Source organism: Pseudozyma hubeiensis (assembly GCF_000403515.1).
Source record: "Pseudozyma hubeiensis SY62 DNA, scaffold: PHS45, whole genome shotgun sequence".
Lineage (NCBI taxonomy): Eukaryota > Fungi > Basidiomycota > Ustilaginomycetes > Ustilaginales > Ustilaginaceae > Pseudozyma > Pseudozyma hubeiensis.
The window spans coordinates 788,559-801,989 of NW_012133827.1; the positions used below are offsets into that span (position 1 = coordinate 788,559).

A 13,431-nucleotide genomic window follows, 5' to 3' on the forward strand; every position below is an offset into this window, starting at 1 on the left:
GGGGTATTTGGAGCTTGTTCTTCTCGTCCTACGACTCTGTCTTTCGCTCACGATGTTTCTTGCACACGTCTTGTGGCGTGTCGCCATCTGTACTGCCCTATTCTGCGCCACGATTCGAGCGAGGGAAACGTCGTTCTGGAGTCAAATAGAAGCGATCGATTCGCACCACTTTCCGCCCTCACCCTCTGCTTCTTCTCACCGCTCACCGCTGCACTCACGATCACCGGTCACGAGCAATGTCGGCAGTACAGCTTCGATGAAGTGCACGTATCCCGTGTCGCGCGTCTCTTTCTACACGCTGACCGTCACCGAACGCGAATCGTGGATCTCCTCCTTCGCACAGCTGCACACGCTCCGCAACAAATCGATCTTTGTTCGCGGTGGAACGTTCATCGACGACCTCGCCATGGTTCATATTGGGTTGCAGGAGGAGATGCATTACAATGCGTGTTTTTTGGTGTGTCATACGGCGTTTTTGCGGGCATTTTATTCGTTGATGCGGGTGGTGGGGTATAGAGGGAGGGAGGCGTACTGGGATATCGAATCTGACTGGAAGGGAGGGATGTCAAACGCTCATATTTGGCGGTACCTCGGAGGAGATGGTGTAGGGGGAGCAATTCCATCCGGACCCTTCAAATCGCTCACATGCGACGTCCTACCCAACACCCGCAAACCCGGCTACTCCTACATCAAACCTCACTTCGTCACCCGCCACTTCAACTCCAATTGGCTCTCCCACCCCCTCATCCGTGGCGACATGTACACCTCCCACTACAACTCCTCCTTCCTCCCGCACACCATCCTCTCCTCCCCCAACTACACCGCCCTCCGAAAACTCCTCGAAACCTCCCTCCACGCCTGGACCCACCAATCCATCGCAGGCGAAATGTGGCTCTACAGCAGCCCCTGCGAACCCGCCTTCTGGCTCCTCCACGCCGAAGTCGACCGTTGCTGGCGAAGCTGGCAAAGCGTCAACAACAAATGGTACGACTACGGAGGTCATAGACGCATCAGACACGGCGAGCAGACCGAGTTGAAGTTGGCAAGTTTCGACGACGAGATCGATTTCTACGGCTTGTTCGAAAAGGTCAAGGTCGGGGATGTCATGCATCCAAGGAAAGGCATCCTCTGTTTCAGATACGACAAGTTGCTGGGTGGAAGACTCGATACCGATCCATAGACTTACATGTCACTCCAAGCATCTCACTATCCTTGGTCATATCACTAGCATATCTGTCATTACCACCTCAACCCCTTCCGTCAATCAAATCCCTCGCGCTCCTCACAGCTTCCTCCTTCTGTCTCTCCCTGATGATCTCCACCTTCCTCTCGTGCAGATCCAACAATCCCGCCGCTGTCTTGTACCTGTCCAGCAGTGTGATGACCTTGGACGCCTCACGCAGCTCCGCCAATCCACGGCTTATCGCCTCCATCGTCGCAAAGTGCGCGTACCACGGCGAGAACGAGTCCGCCGTCGTGGGAACGAGATCTCGTTTGTAGGGAAGCTTTGCGGACGAGTCGAGGTAGAACGCGCTCGGTTCGATGTGTGACTGCGAGGGAAGCCTCACCTCACTGTCGGCGTCGTCGTCTTCGCTGGAAGTGGGCTCGCGACGCTCGAACGGTAGGTCGACGTAAGGATCGTCGTCTGTGCGGTTCTGATGTCTGCGGCTGAGAGGTTCGGCGGGTGCACTCGTGGCGTCGGAGCGATGCAATGCCGCCGGATCCAGGAGCGTGTCTGCTGGCAAAGGGTCAAAGTTGACCCCGTCCGGCGATTCACCGCCACTACCTTCGAGCACAGCGGGTCCTTCGAGCTTGTCTGCCTCTCCTTCGACACCATGATCGTGACCGTTCCTACTTCCGCCGCCAGCATTCAATCTCGATCGCATCCAAGCATTCGGAGGATCGCGGTAAAGCACATGCTCCACAACAGAGAGCGCCTCATCCAGCTGTCCAGCCCGAGCCATGGACGCGGCCAAATGGTTCCAGTTGTCGGAGTCGAACCCAAATCCGTCGCCTTTGGCCCTGGCCCACATCTTGACGATCTCTTCATGGCGGCCTGCGGTGGACAAGAGGTCGACCATGATCGAGACAGGAAGACACAGTAGATTGCGACTGCTAGCATCCTGTCTGCGTCGATCTAACGCCTGAGAAACCGTGTCCCCGGCGTCTTCGGCGCTCGGCTTGCTGTACATGTAGACACGACGACTGTTGCTTCGAGCCGATTTTAGTGCTGATTCATAGATCTGTTCGAACAATACCAGCGCACTATCGACGTCGCCTGCCCGTCGGTACGCATCGAGAAGCGGCGTCAGCGCAGACACAGACAGTGTGGGCATGTGCCGCGACATGGTCTTGAGCGTTTCTTCAACTTTGTCCGGCTCGCCTCGGCGAGCTTGCGCGACCATCAGCACCGTATAGAGCGATTGGAAGGGTGCGCTGTATTTGGCGGCTTGTCTGTTTGCGTTGGCGGCCCGATCCGCATTTTGCAGCCTAGCCAATTGAGAGCGCGTAGCGGGTACGTCCCATGTAGAAGGCCGGAAAATCCTCTTTGTTTCGTCAGCAACGAGCTGCGACACAAGGTTGCAGGCAAGATCGTAGTTGGCCTCGTTCTCGCTGTGAGCGTAGCTGTGAACCATGACACTCCATGTGATAGCACTAGGCGTGAGCTTTCGACCCTGCATCTCGTCAAAGTAATCCTTGGCTTCCGCTTGATCGCCGAGACGCAGGTAGCCGTGCATCATGATGGTAAAGTGATAGACATTGGCACCTTGGCCCTGCCCCGATCCGGTGAGATTGGGCAATGCGACTTCCGCCTCCGAAAACACTTCCTCGGCAACATCCATCAAACCCGCATCGCATGCGCTTTGCAGCATGAGAGCGTAGGTGCTTGCATTCGGTAGAAGTCCCAGCTTGCGAACATTGTCGACAAACTTCATGACCTTTTGTACAGGCAGAGCGCTGAGCACGTACGCCTTGAGGATGATGTTGCACACCTCGATCGTCGGGCGGATTCGGACGTCGCGTTGATCCTGCATCCATCCGAACAAGCGAATCGCAGATTCGTACAGGCCGGACTCGACGAAGCAGTTGAGCAAGGCGGCGTACGTGATTCGATCCGGGGACTTGCCTGCCGCAATCAAGGCTCTGAGTGCATGAGCCGCAGAGTCCGGATCGCGTCGTAACGCGAAACCATGAATTAGGATGGTGTAGGTGTAGGTATCCGGATGCACGCCGAACTCCTTCATCTGGTCAAAGATGGCGAGTGCCGCGTCGATGTTGGTTTTGCGGACGTGCATGTCGATGACGAGGTTGAAATCGGAGGACCTGGGCGGGATGCCCCTCTCGAGCGCTTCGGTCAGGTAAAATTCGGCCAGGTCGACATCGTCCGAACGGTTGCAGGATTTGATAAGAAGAGCGTACGCCTTGCCGTCGAGCGGGATCTTGCCGACGGTGCACTCGTCCACGGATCGGGCTGCGAAATCGTACCTCTCTGCTAGACGCTCGTAGAGCGACTGGACGTCACCGCGAGCCGCAGCAAGCTCTACATGAACCTGTTGAGAAAACTCGTCGTGACCCTTGCTCGAGCGACGCTTGAGATAGGCAAGCAGGGACGTTACACGATCTGAGCGGTTGCGCTTGGCCCAGGCGAGGGCGACACTCCGCAAAACTGGGATGGATACCCGACCCTGGATTTGCGCTTTCGGATTGGTTGCACGGTGCAGCAGCGCCTCGAGGCGGGCTGCTGGAGCTTGGCCGCCACTTTCTCTGATCAACTGATTGACGAGGCTGTCGGCTACGTGGACGCCCCTCGACCACAGATCGTCGTAGAGTTCCAAAGCCGCTTCCGAGCTGATCCGAAGACGAGATCGGAGCAGCAAGTCGCAAGCGTACACGAAACCTGGCTGTTCGGGGTCGCGATCCTGGCTGAATCTCTCGAGAAGACGGTGAGGGTCTCGCACCTGCGATAGACAATGGAAGAGCATGGTTCGAGCGCTTCGGAAGTCTTTGTGCGAGAGCAGGAACGCATGCGGTGAGTCAATGATCCAATCGAGGAAGCTCTTGATTGGGTCGCCGGACTCTGATGGTGCCTCGAGACCCTTCTCGAGATCGGCCAACATACCGTCGTCCTCGAAGAAGTGAGGTTGCGAAAGGATTGCATTGGTGAGATTGCTTGCGGTCGGATGACAGTTGATTTCAAAGTCGATCGAGTCGACGATGGTGAGTAGGGTGGCATGAATTGGAGAGAGATATTCGCCTTGAGAAGACTGGTCGGTCTTGTGTCGGTAGATGTCGGGTCGCGTGCGCAGCAGGATCTCATCCATGAGTTTGAGAGCGGCGACAGGCTGTGCCTGCAGGGCGAGAGAGACCGGCTCCAGCAGCGAGATGGTCATGTTCAAATTCTTGGACGCTGGCGATGAGCGGGAGGATGGGAATCTGTTGGCGCGAACAAGGCGACAATCTTGCAGGATGGCGTGGATTCGTCGACCCACAAGGTGGCGCAGCGCCTTTGATTGGGGAGAATGCGCCTTGTTGGTAGTGACGTAGTGGACGGACAAGACGAGTGCGTTGGCAACGGTGACGCGCATTTCCGTCGAAAGCTTCTCCTTGTGAGCATGTGTCTGATATGCGCGCCACAAACGGTGGGCTGCAAGTCGGCGCCGATTGAGACCATTCGTTTCGCTTCTTTCCCTCCAGCCTGGACCGAATTCTGCCCTGTGTTCGTCGAGGGCCTGCTTCATCCGAGACCTCACATGTAGATCTTCCTGCTGAGATTTGGCTCCAGCAGGCTGCCAAGAAGACAGCCAATGGTTTGGACAATTGTGAGACCTTGTGGCGGTCGCGGGAGATGCAACGTTTTCGGAATCCTCTTGCCAATGAGGATCGGCGTGCAACGGGAAGTGGCCGTGAGAGGAAGGCGAGGGACCTGGATGTTGATCGACGTGTGTATCCGCAAGCTTGATGGCGGCAGCTGCGGTCGAGGCGCCTCGGTATTGCACCGATTGCGAATAAGGGCGGTGATGTCGGAAAAGACCGGGAGAATGCGGAGAAGAGCTGGTGTGATTTGGCGAAGGGAAGCCATGCCGTGATCTGCTGCGAGGAAAAGCATCTTGATCCGACTGACCTGAAGCTGGCCCAGTAACGGCTGGACAGAGAAAACTACAGAGAGGTGCAGTCAAGCTGCCTTGGTCGGATGTGCCGGCAGAACTGCGGGATGCCGCTGAGCGAAGGAAGCGCTTCGGGCGAGCTGCTCGATCGATGTTGTCTATCTCTGCGGCAAGGTGACATATGCGCTTGGCCAGGACGATGAGGTCCAAAAGACTGTCGCTCTGGGAAGCGCTCGCCCGCACCAGGGGTATTGGTGGTGGCCCCATGCGAGCGGCTCTACCTGAGGTCCGGAGCAAAGCCGGCCGCTCAACACGCGTGTGTGGCTATGGAAACGAGGAATGCTGCCGCCGTGAGGTGGTCGCCATAGGAAGGGAGGTGGGCGTGCATATAGCAGGCGTCGTTCGGAAATTCTTTGGAGATGGCGCTGCGGATGACCTTCGAGGTACAGATGGCCAGAAGCTACAAAGACATAGCAAGAGTGTAGCTGCAGTCTTGGATCGGAGTCGTAAGCAGCTTGGAAAGCGCCTGGTTATGGATAGTGATGTGCGCCGTGGGTCCTGTGCTGAGCCTCTGTGTGGCTAGTGTGACGATGAAGAGGGACGAGACGAGTTGGTAGGTGATCACAAGAGAAGTGTTGGTGTTGCATGTGCAGTCGAGGTTTTGAAAATCTCGAATAAGGTCAGCCGCCCTTCCGGTGTGGGCCAAAAAAGGTTTCTTCCTTCCAGCTGCCGCATTTTTTAGTTTGGCTCAGTTGAGGCGAGCGTGGTGAAGGTCGGAAGACCTGAAAATGGCCGCTTATTTTTTGGCTGCTTCTCCACTTGGCCTTTCTCGCCCGACACACAAAACGTGAAACTGCGGATGTCGGGACTGAAGCCAGTCGCGCCTTGAGACCCTGCCTCTCGAAGGTTCGCACTCCTTCCGGCTTGTTTGCAAACACCATCCCGTCACCATGTCGAACAAGAGGGTGAGAGGATTGGCCATCCACAGGCCAATACTGTATGGCTCTACGTCTACTCCTCTCACACCCGCTGAAAAGCTAGCAGCGCCACCAGACCACACGCACAAATGGACCGTTGCCGTCCGAAGCGCTGCATCCCTCCCGCTCCCCTCCCTCTCCGCCATATCGGGCGCGCCCAATGGCAGCAGCTTCGAACCGGGCTCCGAGCTAGGCGCTGTCAACGCCGCAGCCGGAGCAACAACACCGTCTACCTCGACACCAGCAACTGGCTCAGCTGCCACCATCTCCACTCGAGGTCGAGATCAGGAACACGACTATCACAAGATGGTCGGAAACAAGGACGACATTTCCCACTACATCAAGCGCGTCCAGTTCAAGCTGCACGATACCTACCCACAGCCAACCCGAAATGTCGACAAGTTCCCATTTCACGTCACGGAGACAGGCTGGGGAGAGTTTGAGATCCAGATCAAGATCTTTTTCGTCCCTGAGGCCAACGAGAAGCCGCTCACACTGTTCCACCATCTCAAGCTGCATCCCTGGCTTCAGAATGTAGCAGCTGTGGAATCTCAACCCCCTGCGCCCGCGATTCCTCCAACACTTCCTCCAGCCGGGACCGCTGCTTCCGCAGACACAGCCGACGGCGCAGATCAAACTTCCGACCAGACAGCAGAAACATCGACTTTGGCAAACGATACAAAGCAGGAAGCCGACAACGATAGCATGGACGTCGACGCAACTACAACAACGACAAGTGACTCCAAGCCGAATACAGACACGACTGCCGATGCATCTGGAGCCACCACAGAGCCATCGAGCTCGACCACAGAGCCGCCCAAGCCCGCACTGCCACCCGTAGTGCACTCGTGGCAGTACGACGAGATTGTTTTCCCGGAGCCAATGGAGAATTTCTACGACATCCTGTCCACGCATCCACCTACGCCCCTACCGGTCGTCTCAGCACTAGCTTTCGCCGACCCTGCAGCCTACCGCTCGTATCTCTACGCCAAAGCGGATGCAGCCAAAGGCAACACCACCGGACCACCACCCATCCCGCCACACCCGCTTCACACTCCCACAGGCTACCTCTTCGACGCGCTCTCGCTCGAAGCCCAGAACGCCGAAGCTGATCGTCTTGACCTGGCCCGTATCGCAGCCATTCGAGATCTGGAACAGGGTCGTGAACAGCTCATCAAGGCGGAGAAAGCTCTCAAGGATGCGAGAAATCGAATCGCCAACTTGAACAATGCTGCTCTTGCCCCTGGGAGCAGTGCCTCCGCTAGTGTTTCACTGGCATCGTAGGTAGTGGCTCTTGCCATGTGTATTTGTACTTGCTTTCTCAATCAAGAATCCACGTTCACAGGACAGATTTCAGCTAGCGAAATGGTCGGATACTTCGATTGTTTATAGACGAGCTGGAACTTGACATCCGACGAAACTGCTCCAGATAGGCAGACGATCACTTCCTTTTTCACTGAATTCCGCTTTGAGGAATTGGTCGAAGACGAAGGGAACCCAGTCTACGCCGTCCACTATGCAAGTTGCTGTGTAGGCAGAGATGTAGCTTCCGTCGGAGGAGGTAGATGAGCCACCGGTGCAGCCTGTTCGGAACTTGACGGTGGAGAGCGGGTCGTGTTCGTCGTCGTCATCGTTGCGGGGAGAGAGGGGTGGGTGTGATTTCAAGGTGCGGATGTGGTGAGAGCGGATGTCGTCTCGGAATTTGGTGCAGAACGCATCAAAGGCGGGGCAGAGGGCGGAGGCAGGTGGTCCAGGTGGTCCGACAGCAAACGTGCAGGCCGAGACGAGCGAGCCCGAGGTATCGGGGAAGGGAGGCAGAGAGCCGCTCCATGAAGGGTGGGCTGGTGGAGGTGAGGGTGTGAGGAGTGTTGTGATGAGCTGCGTGAGGGCGAGGATTGGAGTTGAGATCCACATTCTGACGATGAAGGGTGCACGGCAGAGGAGGTGGAAGAGGGGAAAGCTACGGTTGCTGGTGTTAGCGATGAAGGATGAGGGCCGCTCTCTCAGCAAAGACGATCTATCTCTCGAGGCATCTGACCGAGGTTGGCGGAGAGCAGTAGGCTCAGTATGCTGCTATGCTCAGAGTGAACCTTCGTCTCGGTTCCCAACCCACCCAAAGCTGCGGGCCGTCACTTGCTCACACGTTCGAACCGGCCCTTTGTGTCAGCGGGATTCCGAGATATGTACCCGCTGTCCCAGCATGTCCCTCTTAGGAAGCACACGGGCTTAACGACAGCCGGGCCCCTACCATACATGTGAACAACCTCTTGCTTGTCGGATACGATACGGATGATAACATCGCTTGTCTCCCTTTGCCAAGCAAACCCGAGCAACCTCGGCGGGCGGAACACTCGCTGGCGGGCTGAAATCGCCGAATCAAGGGTCCTTGCCCAGAACGCCCACATGAGATTGATTTCACACTCGCGTGGCACGACGACGCAGCTCGGTCTCACGTCGGGGATCCAAATAATACCTTTTTGGTGGGCGGCTGCTGCTGCTGCTGCATCCCAAAGATCTGCTATGCAGTTCGGTCAGGTACACCCGGTCTACGCAAAGTAGGTATATCGAGGCTTGATGCAAGCATCGACGAGGATTAGAGTGTGTGCGAGACCAGACTTTGGCGGCTAGAAGCCACAACCTGCTCACGAATGTCAGCGCACTCTCGTTCTGCATTGCCATGTCCTGCATCCTCTCGAAAACATCACATGCACACCTCAAAGTCACATGTCCCACTCTATCCGTTTACGATGATCGTCGTGTATCACATATGTCATTGCATTGTCCCTGAAACCTCGACGATACGCCTTCGCTCACCTCGAAAGGTCATACTTCTTGCCAGCCAGCATCAACCCCAACGCACTTGGCGAGAAACCGTCCAAGATGTCCTTGGTGAACAGCTGCTTTTCCAAGATGCTATCCAAGAACGCACAGCCTGCCACAAGCAGCACCGAAAACATCCAGATGCGCCGTGCCATCGTAACGACGCTTCGCTGCTTCTTCCACGATATCGGCAGAGCATCGAGAACAGCTCGCTCGATCAAGATGCCGATGCCTTGACTGAGGAAGAAAGTCATCATGCCTGGGTCGAGCATGTAGGTGAGGATAGTGGTGAGGTTGAATGGGGCTGATGGATCGGTGCGAAGTCGAGCGAACATCAATGAGCTGTCAACAGCAACAGAAAAGCAAACGGTGGGGAGATGGGTCGAGTCAGCGCGTTTGGTTCGAAGCAGGTCATGGTCGCGAGCTGCGAAAGACTTACTGTTGCACACCGGACCAGAAGAACACATAAAGCACCTGCAGAGCAGGATGGTTGGAAAAGGGTAGCATCGATGCCATGTTGAGATAGTCACGCTGAGAGGTAGCGTGCCAGCTGCGTGCCCAGAAACGTCCCAGACCAGGGGAAGTCAAAGGCTGTTCGAAAGCCGAAAGGAAGCAGGTTGCAGGAAACGGCTTCCAGACCAACAGCATAAGGCTCTCCAAGAATCCTGGGGCGAGAAAGACTGCTCCGCCGACTGTGATGACCATGGCAAATCTAGTCAGCAGAGGTAGGGCGAATGCCGATGCTGGCGCGCCCAAAAGAACAAGGTGGTGACGTGGGACCACTGCAGGCAAAAGTGCGTCCAAGAAGCTGCGACTTGATGATGAATCGATCGGCACGTAGAAGCCCAAGACCGAGATGACCTCGGATGATGGCGCAGCGACGGCGTACCACCACGAGAATGAGGTCCAAACAAATGCTATCTGCAAGAATGCTGGCAGAAGCGGCATCTCCCGCTCTCCGAATCGGCGCACAGGCGAGTGAGCTGGGATCTCGTGGGGCTGACACTTGTGGATCTTGAGATAGGAAGCCCATTCATTCAAGCCTCTTTTCGACCACTCTAACGCCCTTCCTTGCTTTGGGAGGATCATACTGGTACCTGGCCGTCTCAGGAACAGCACGTCAAGACCGTACACGATTCGACCCCACGATAAAGGTTTCGGAAAGTCGACCGGCTGCCATTGATACTGATCGTACTTGCTTGCTTGCATCTTGGCCACCGGTCCCGAGGTGTCGGGAAGAAACGGCCGAATGAGTCTCGGTCCACCCGCTGAGTACACGAGACAGATCTCGACTGCTTTGCACGTGATCGACCATGTTAGCGTTGGCAGAAGCAAGTCCCGCAACGGATTTCCGCAGGTATAGGTACGATCGAACGCAAGATGTGCCGAGATGATTGCCAAAGGTGGAAAAGACGCTAGTCGGAGCAAACGACTCGAGGTCGATGCGGATGGCAGCGTGAGGCACAGCAAGAAGAGCCATACGATGCAAAGCGTCAGACTGGGTAGCGCTGGTCGAAAGTTGGGCTCCCAGCTCGCCTCGAGGTGGCTTGCCGACATTCGAGACACCATCTCTCGAGCTGTTGGTGGACAGCTATGAAGAGATGGTAGAAGGAAGGCAAGGCAACGTCATCTAGAGATCCGCCGGACTGCTTGAGAATAACGGTGATATAGCGAGAAAGGGTTCAATGTTTCGGCCTCCACCACGGACCGCCATTTCATAAGCGAACGTGATTAGATAGTCGGAGTCGACTTTGCGATCCGAGCATCGCCTTAATAGCTGACCCTTGCAGCATCCTGCGAAGCTCGAACACCATCGAAGCAGACTGAAATCTTCAGCAAGGAAGGAAGAAGAAAGCATAATCTAATGAAGTGAGCAAAGATGATTAAGCGAGGAACGAGCATTGCGGAATGCTCCGCGGGGTTCATCTGACAGGTCTGCCCGCAAACTTGGCTAACTTCTTCTGGGCTGAGGAATCACGCTTCGGAGAAATCAAAGTTCGGAGCAGCGATACGCTGCCAATCTCGTTTCGATCTATTCGAAGTCTTGCCGGTAATGGGTCACCATGGCTGCAGTCGGTATTCGATGCGGAATCGATGTGCTTGGTCCTCATTCTCAAGTGGATGCGTTCGGATCTCGAAAGCCTGCGACAAGGGCTTTGTGAGGAAAGGCTTTCAGCCTGTGGGTTTTCCCCAGAACCCACATCTCAACGAGACCAGCAATTTGAGGCCAGAGCGAGCAATTTGCGACCAGTGTTGCTGATGACGAGATATTCGAGGAATGCGCGGTGCTAAAAGTACAATGAGATGGTGATGGTGTGAGGTCTGGTCCGTAGAACAGCCAACATGCCGCACATGCCTGCTTGTGCCCATAATGGAGCATGCTTTTGGATGAGAGGGTTTGAGGGAAGAGATCAGGGCGTCGCAGTCTAGATGACTTTGGGCGCCAAGCTTGCGATCTTTCCCCACCCAGCCGCTCGAAGCTCGTTGGCAACGACGCCGTTGACTCGTGTCCCAAGCGGTTCCTTCTTGTTATTGAGGAGGACACAAGCGTTGTCGTCGAAGCGAATGACTCGGCCGTCTGGTCTTGTCATCTCCTTTTTGGTGCGAACAATCACGGCATGTCGAACATCGCCCCTTCGTACTTTCTGTGCGCTTGCTTGACCCGGTGCATTGGAGATTGGTCGTGCTTTCTGTACGACCACCACGATCTCGTCGCCTGAAAAAGAAGAGCGCAAGGAGAGAGGGCGACAAGGTCAGTCGTCAGTACCGCCAAGTTCCGCATTCTCTACTGTACCAAAGGCTACTTACCAACTCGACCGAGACCCTGTGTTGTCTTGTTTCGTAGTACGTTTACACACTCAGCGATCAGTCCGCCCGAGTTGTCGATGATGGCCATGCGTGCTTTCAGGCCCAACATTGTGGCTGTAGTTCCTTTATTTGAGGTGCAGTCTGCGTACGACTGCTGGTGAAAGCGAAGCGTACAGTGATTCCCTCCAGAGCCACCTGTCTACAAGTGAAGCAGAGTCCGGGTAGCTGGAGTACGAGCTGCTTGTGGTCCGTCGTTGTCTTCGTCGTCGTCGTCCAGCGAAAGTGGTATGGTCTGGTCTAAAGCTTCTCAGATGCTGGCGGACCAGTTCTTCGAAAAAGTTGAAAAGGAAGTCGGAACCGTTCCCGGATCGAGGAAAAAAGTCGGCTTCATCGGGAGATTCCATCGAACGACAATTTTTGCAACGCGTTAGATCTGTCTTTCTCCTAAGCGGCAAATTTCAGGCCGAATTCCACACAACACAGCAAACGAAGAAGAACCAAGCATGCGAGGCTCCGTGTTGCGCTTTAGGCTGCTGTTCTTGCATGAACGCCGCAGGTCCGTCGTCATGCATGGCAGACAAAGGAGAAAGTCTCGTGAGGAGAACAATTGGCGACTGAGATCCGATCCACGCTAGTAAAACGAGCTTGACAACGCAGCATGCGACAGTCATTCACAGCGGGTGAAGCAGGACCGACAGACAGGAAGAGTGCTATAGCGCTGCTTCACGGCATCGGCGTTCATTGACCCGGAGCACTTGGGTACAGTATGCACTTCGGAAGTAGTTCGAGCTTGCACATGATGGAACCTAATCTCGTTCTGCGGGCCGGATCATAGACTGCCGATGCGATCACTCAGCGTGATTTGCATGATTTGTGAAGGCGCATCAAACTACCCTAATTGCTGTTGTACCCATGATCAGAGTCCTGATCTGAGCGAAAACAAGCTCCTCTACACTGAGACTATTGCATGGGCTACCAACAAGACAGCAGCTGATCACAATACCGCAGCTGAGAAGGTCGAGCGCTCTATTTGCCGAAGAAGTGAGCTTGACGTCTTGACGAAGCCAGACGAAGCTTGCCCAATTTCACATTGTTTGCTGCATGACAGCTGCTACAGCCTCCCTGAAATCACCGACGCCCCGAGGTATCCGCATGCAAGGCTGTGCAGAGCTGTCAAAGATCGCCACCAGCTGCTGCGAAACCATACCCTTTCTTCAGAGTTGAGGCCACAACGCGTGCGAATGCTTCTCCTGCACACCTCGGAAATGCGACTGCATGCACCATGTACGGAAGTGTGTTACAACTGTACACCACCTTTGCTATTTGCGCAGTCGACGGAGGCCCGCACCGAACAATGAAACAGTCGCGCCGCTTGCTAGGATGTATACGTGCGTGGATCGATCTGCATGCGTTCCAAGCTAGTGGTAGCAACTCCGGTTCAGGTGACAAGAAAGACTTGAAGCGCACTGTGCGGACATGCTTGATCGCCGGTCGTCGAGGGAGAGCACCACAGTCAGGTACCCTGTTCGAAGTGAATTGACATGAGCAGAATAAAATGTTCACTGAGGCCAGAATGCATACAAAGGCTTCTTCGGCGCCACCGCGAGGCGGTATGCACACCTGATCTACGTTCGGTCTTCATCCCACAGCCTTCTCAAGGGCTATATAACTTTGCATCACCCTCGTGTCTTCGATTCAAAGCATCTCACACATCAAGTGCT

General features: G+C 55.4%; 6 protein-coding genes across 6 annotated transcripts; 3 read left to right on the forward strand and 3 right to left on the reverse strand.

Annotated features, from left to right (window-relative positions):
• Nucleotides 1-256: 256 nt before the first annotated feature.
• Nucleotides 257-1,180, forward strand: PHSY_004715 (tyrosinase; the record flags this gene model as incomplete). The annotated part of the gene is made up of 1 exon (XM_012335327.1): nucleotides 257-1,180. The coding sequence occupies one exon, from the start codon at nucleotides 257-259 to the stop codon at nucleotides 1,178-1,180; it is 924 nt and encodes a 307-aa protein (XP_012190717.1).
• Nucleotides 1,181-1,247: 67 nt separating this feature from the next.
• PHSY_004716 (hypothetical protein) lies at nucleotides 1,248-5,372 on the reverse strand (the record flags this gene model as incomplete). The annotated part of the gene is made up of 1 exon (XM_012335328.1): nucleotides 1,248-5,372. One exon carries the CDS (start codon nucleotides 5,370-5,372, stop codon nucleotides 1,248-1,250), a length of 4,125 nt encoding a protein of 1,374 aa, XP_012190718.1.
• Nucleotides 5,373-6,055: 683 nt separating this feature from the next.
• Nucleotides 6,056-7,366, forward strand: PHSY_004717 (hypothetical protein; the record flags this gene model as incomplete). The annotated part of the gene is made up of 1 exon (XM_012335329.1): nucleotides 6,056-7,366. One exon carries the CDS (start codon nucleotides 6,056-6,058, stop codon nucleotides 7,364-7,366), a length of 1,311 nt encoding a protein of 436 aa, XP_012190719.1.
• Nucleotides 7,367-7,468: 102 nt separating this feature from the next.
• Nucleotides 7,469-10,471, reverse strand: PHSY_004718 (hypothetical protein; the record flags this gene model as incomplete). The annotated part of the gene is made up of 3 exons (XM_012335330.1): nucleotides 7,469-7,997; nucleotides 8,897-9,244; nucleotides 9,342-10,471. 3 exons carry the CDS (start codon nucleotides 10,469-10,471, stop codon nucleotides 7,469-7,471), a joined length of 2,007 nt encoding a protein of 668 aa, XP_012190720.1.
• Nucleotides 10,472-11,328: 857 nt separating this feature from the next.
• PHSY_004719 (hypothetical protein) lies at nucleotides 11,329-11,819 on the reverse strand (the record flags this gene model as incomplete). The annotated part of the gene is made up of 2 exons (XM_012335331.1): nucleotides 11,329-11,618; nucleotides 11,711-11,819. 2 exons carry the CDS (start codon nucleotides 11,817-11,819, stop codon nucleotides 11,329-11,331), a joined length of 399 nt encoding a protein of 132 aa, XP_012190721.1.
• Nucleotides 11,820-12,552: 733 nt separating this feature from the next.
• PHSY_004720 (hypothetical protein) lies at nucleotides 12,553-13,068 on the forward strand (the record flags this gene model as incomplete). The annotated part of the gene is made up of 1 exon (XM_012335332.1): nucleotides 12,553-13,068. One exon carries the CDS (start codon nucleotides 12,553-12,555, stop codon nucleotides 13,066-13,068), a length of 516 nt encoding a protein of 171 aa, XP_012190722.1.
• Between the last annotated feature and the right edge of the window lie 363 nt (nucleotides 13,069-13,431).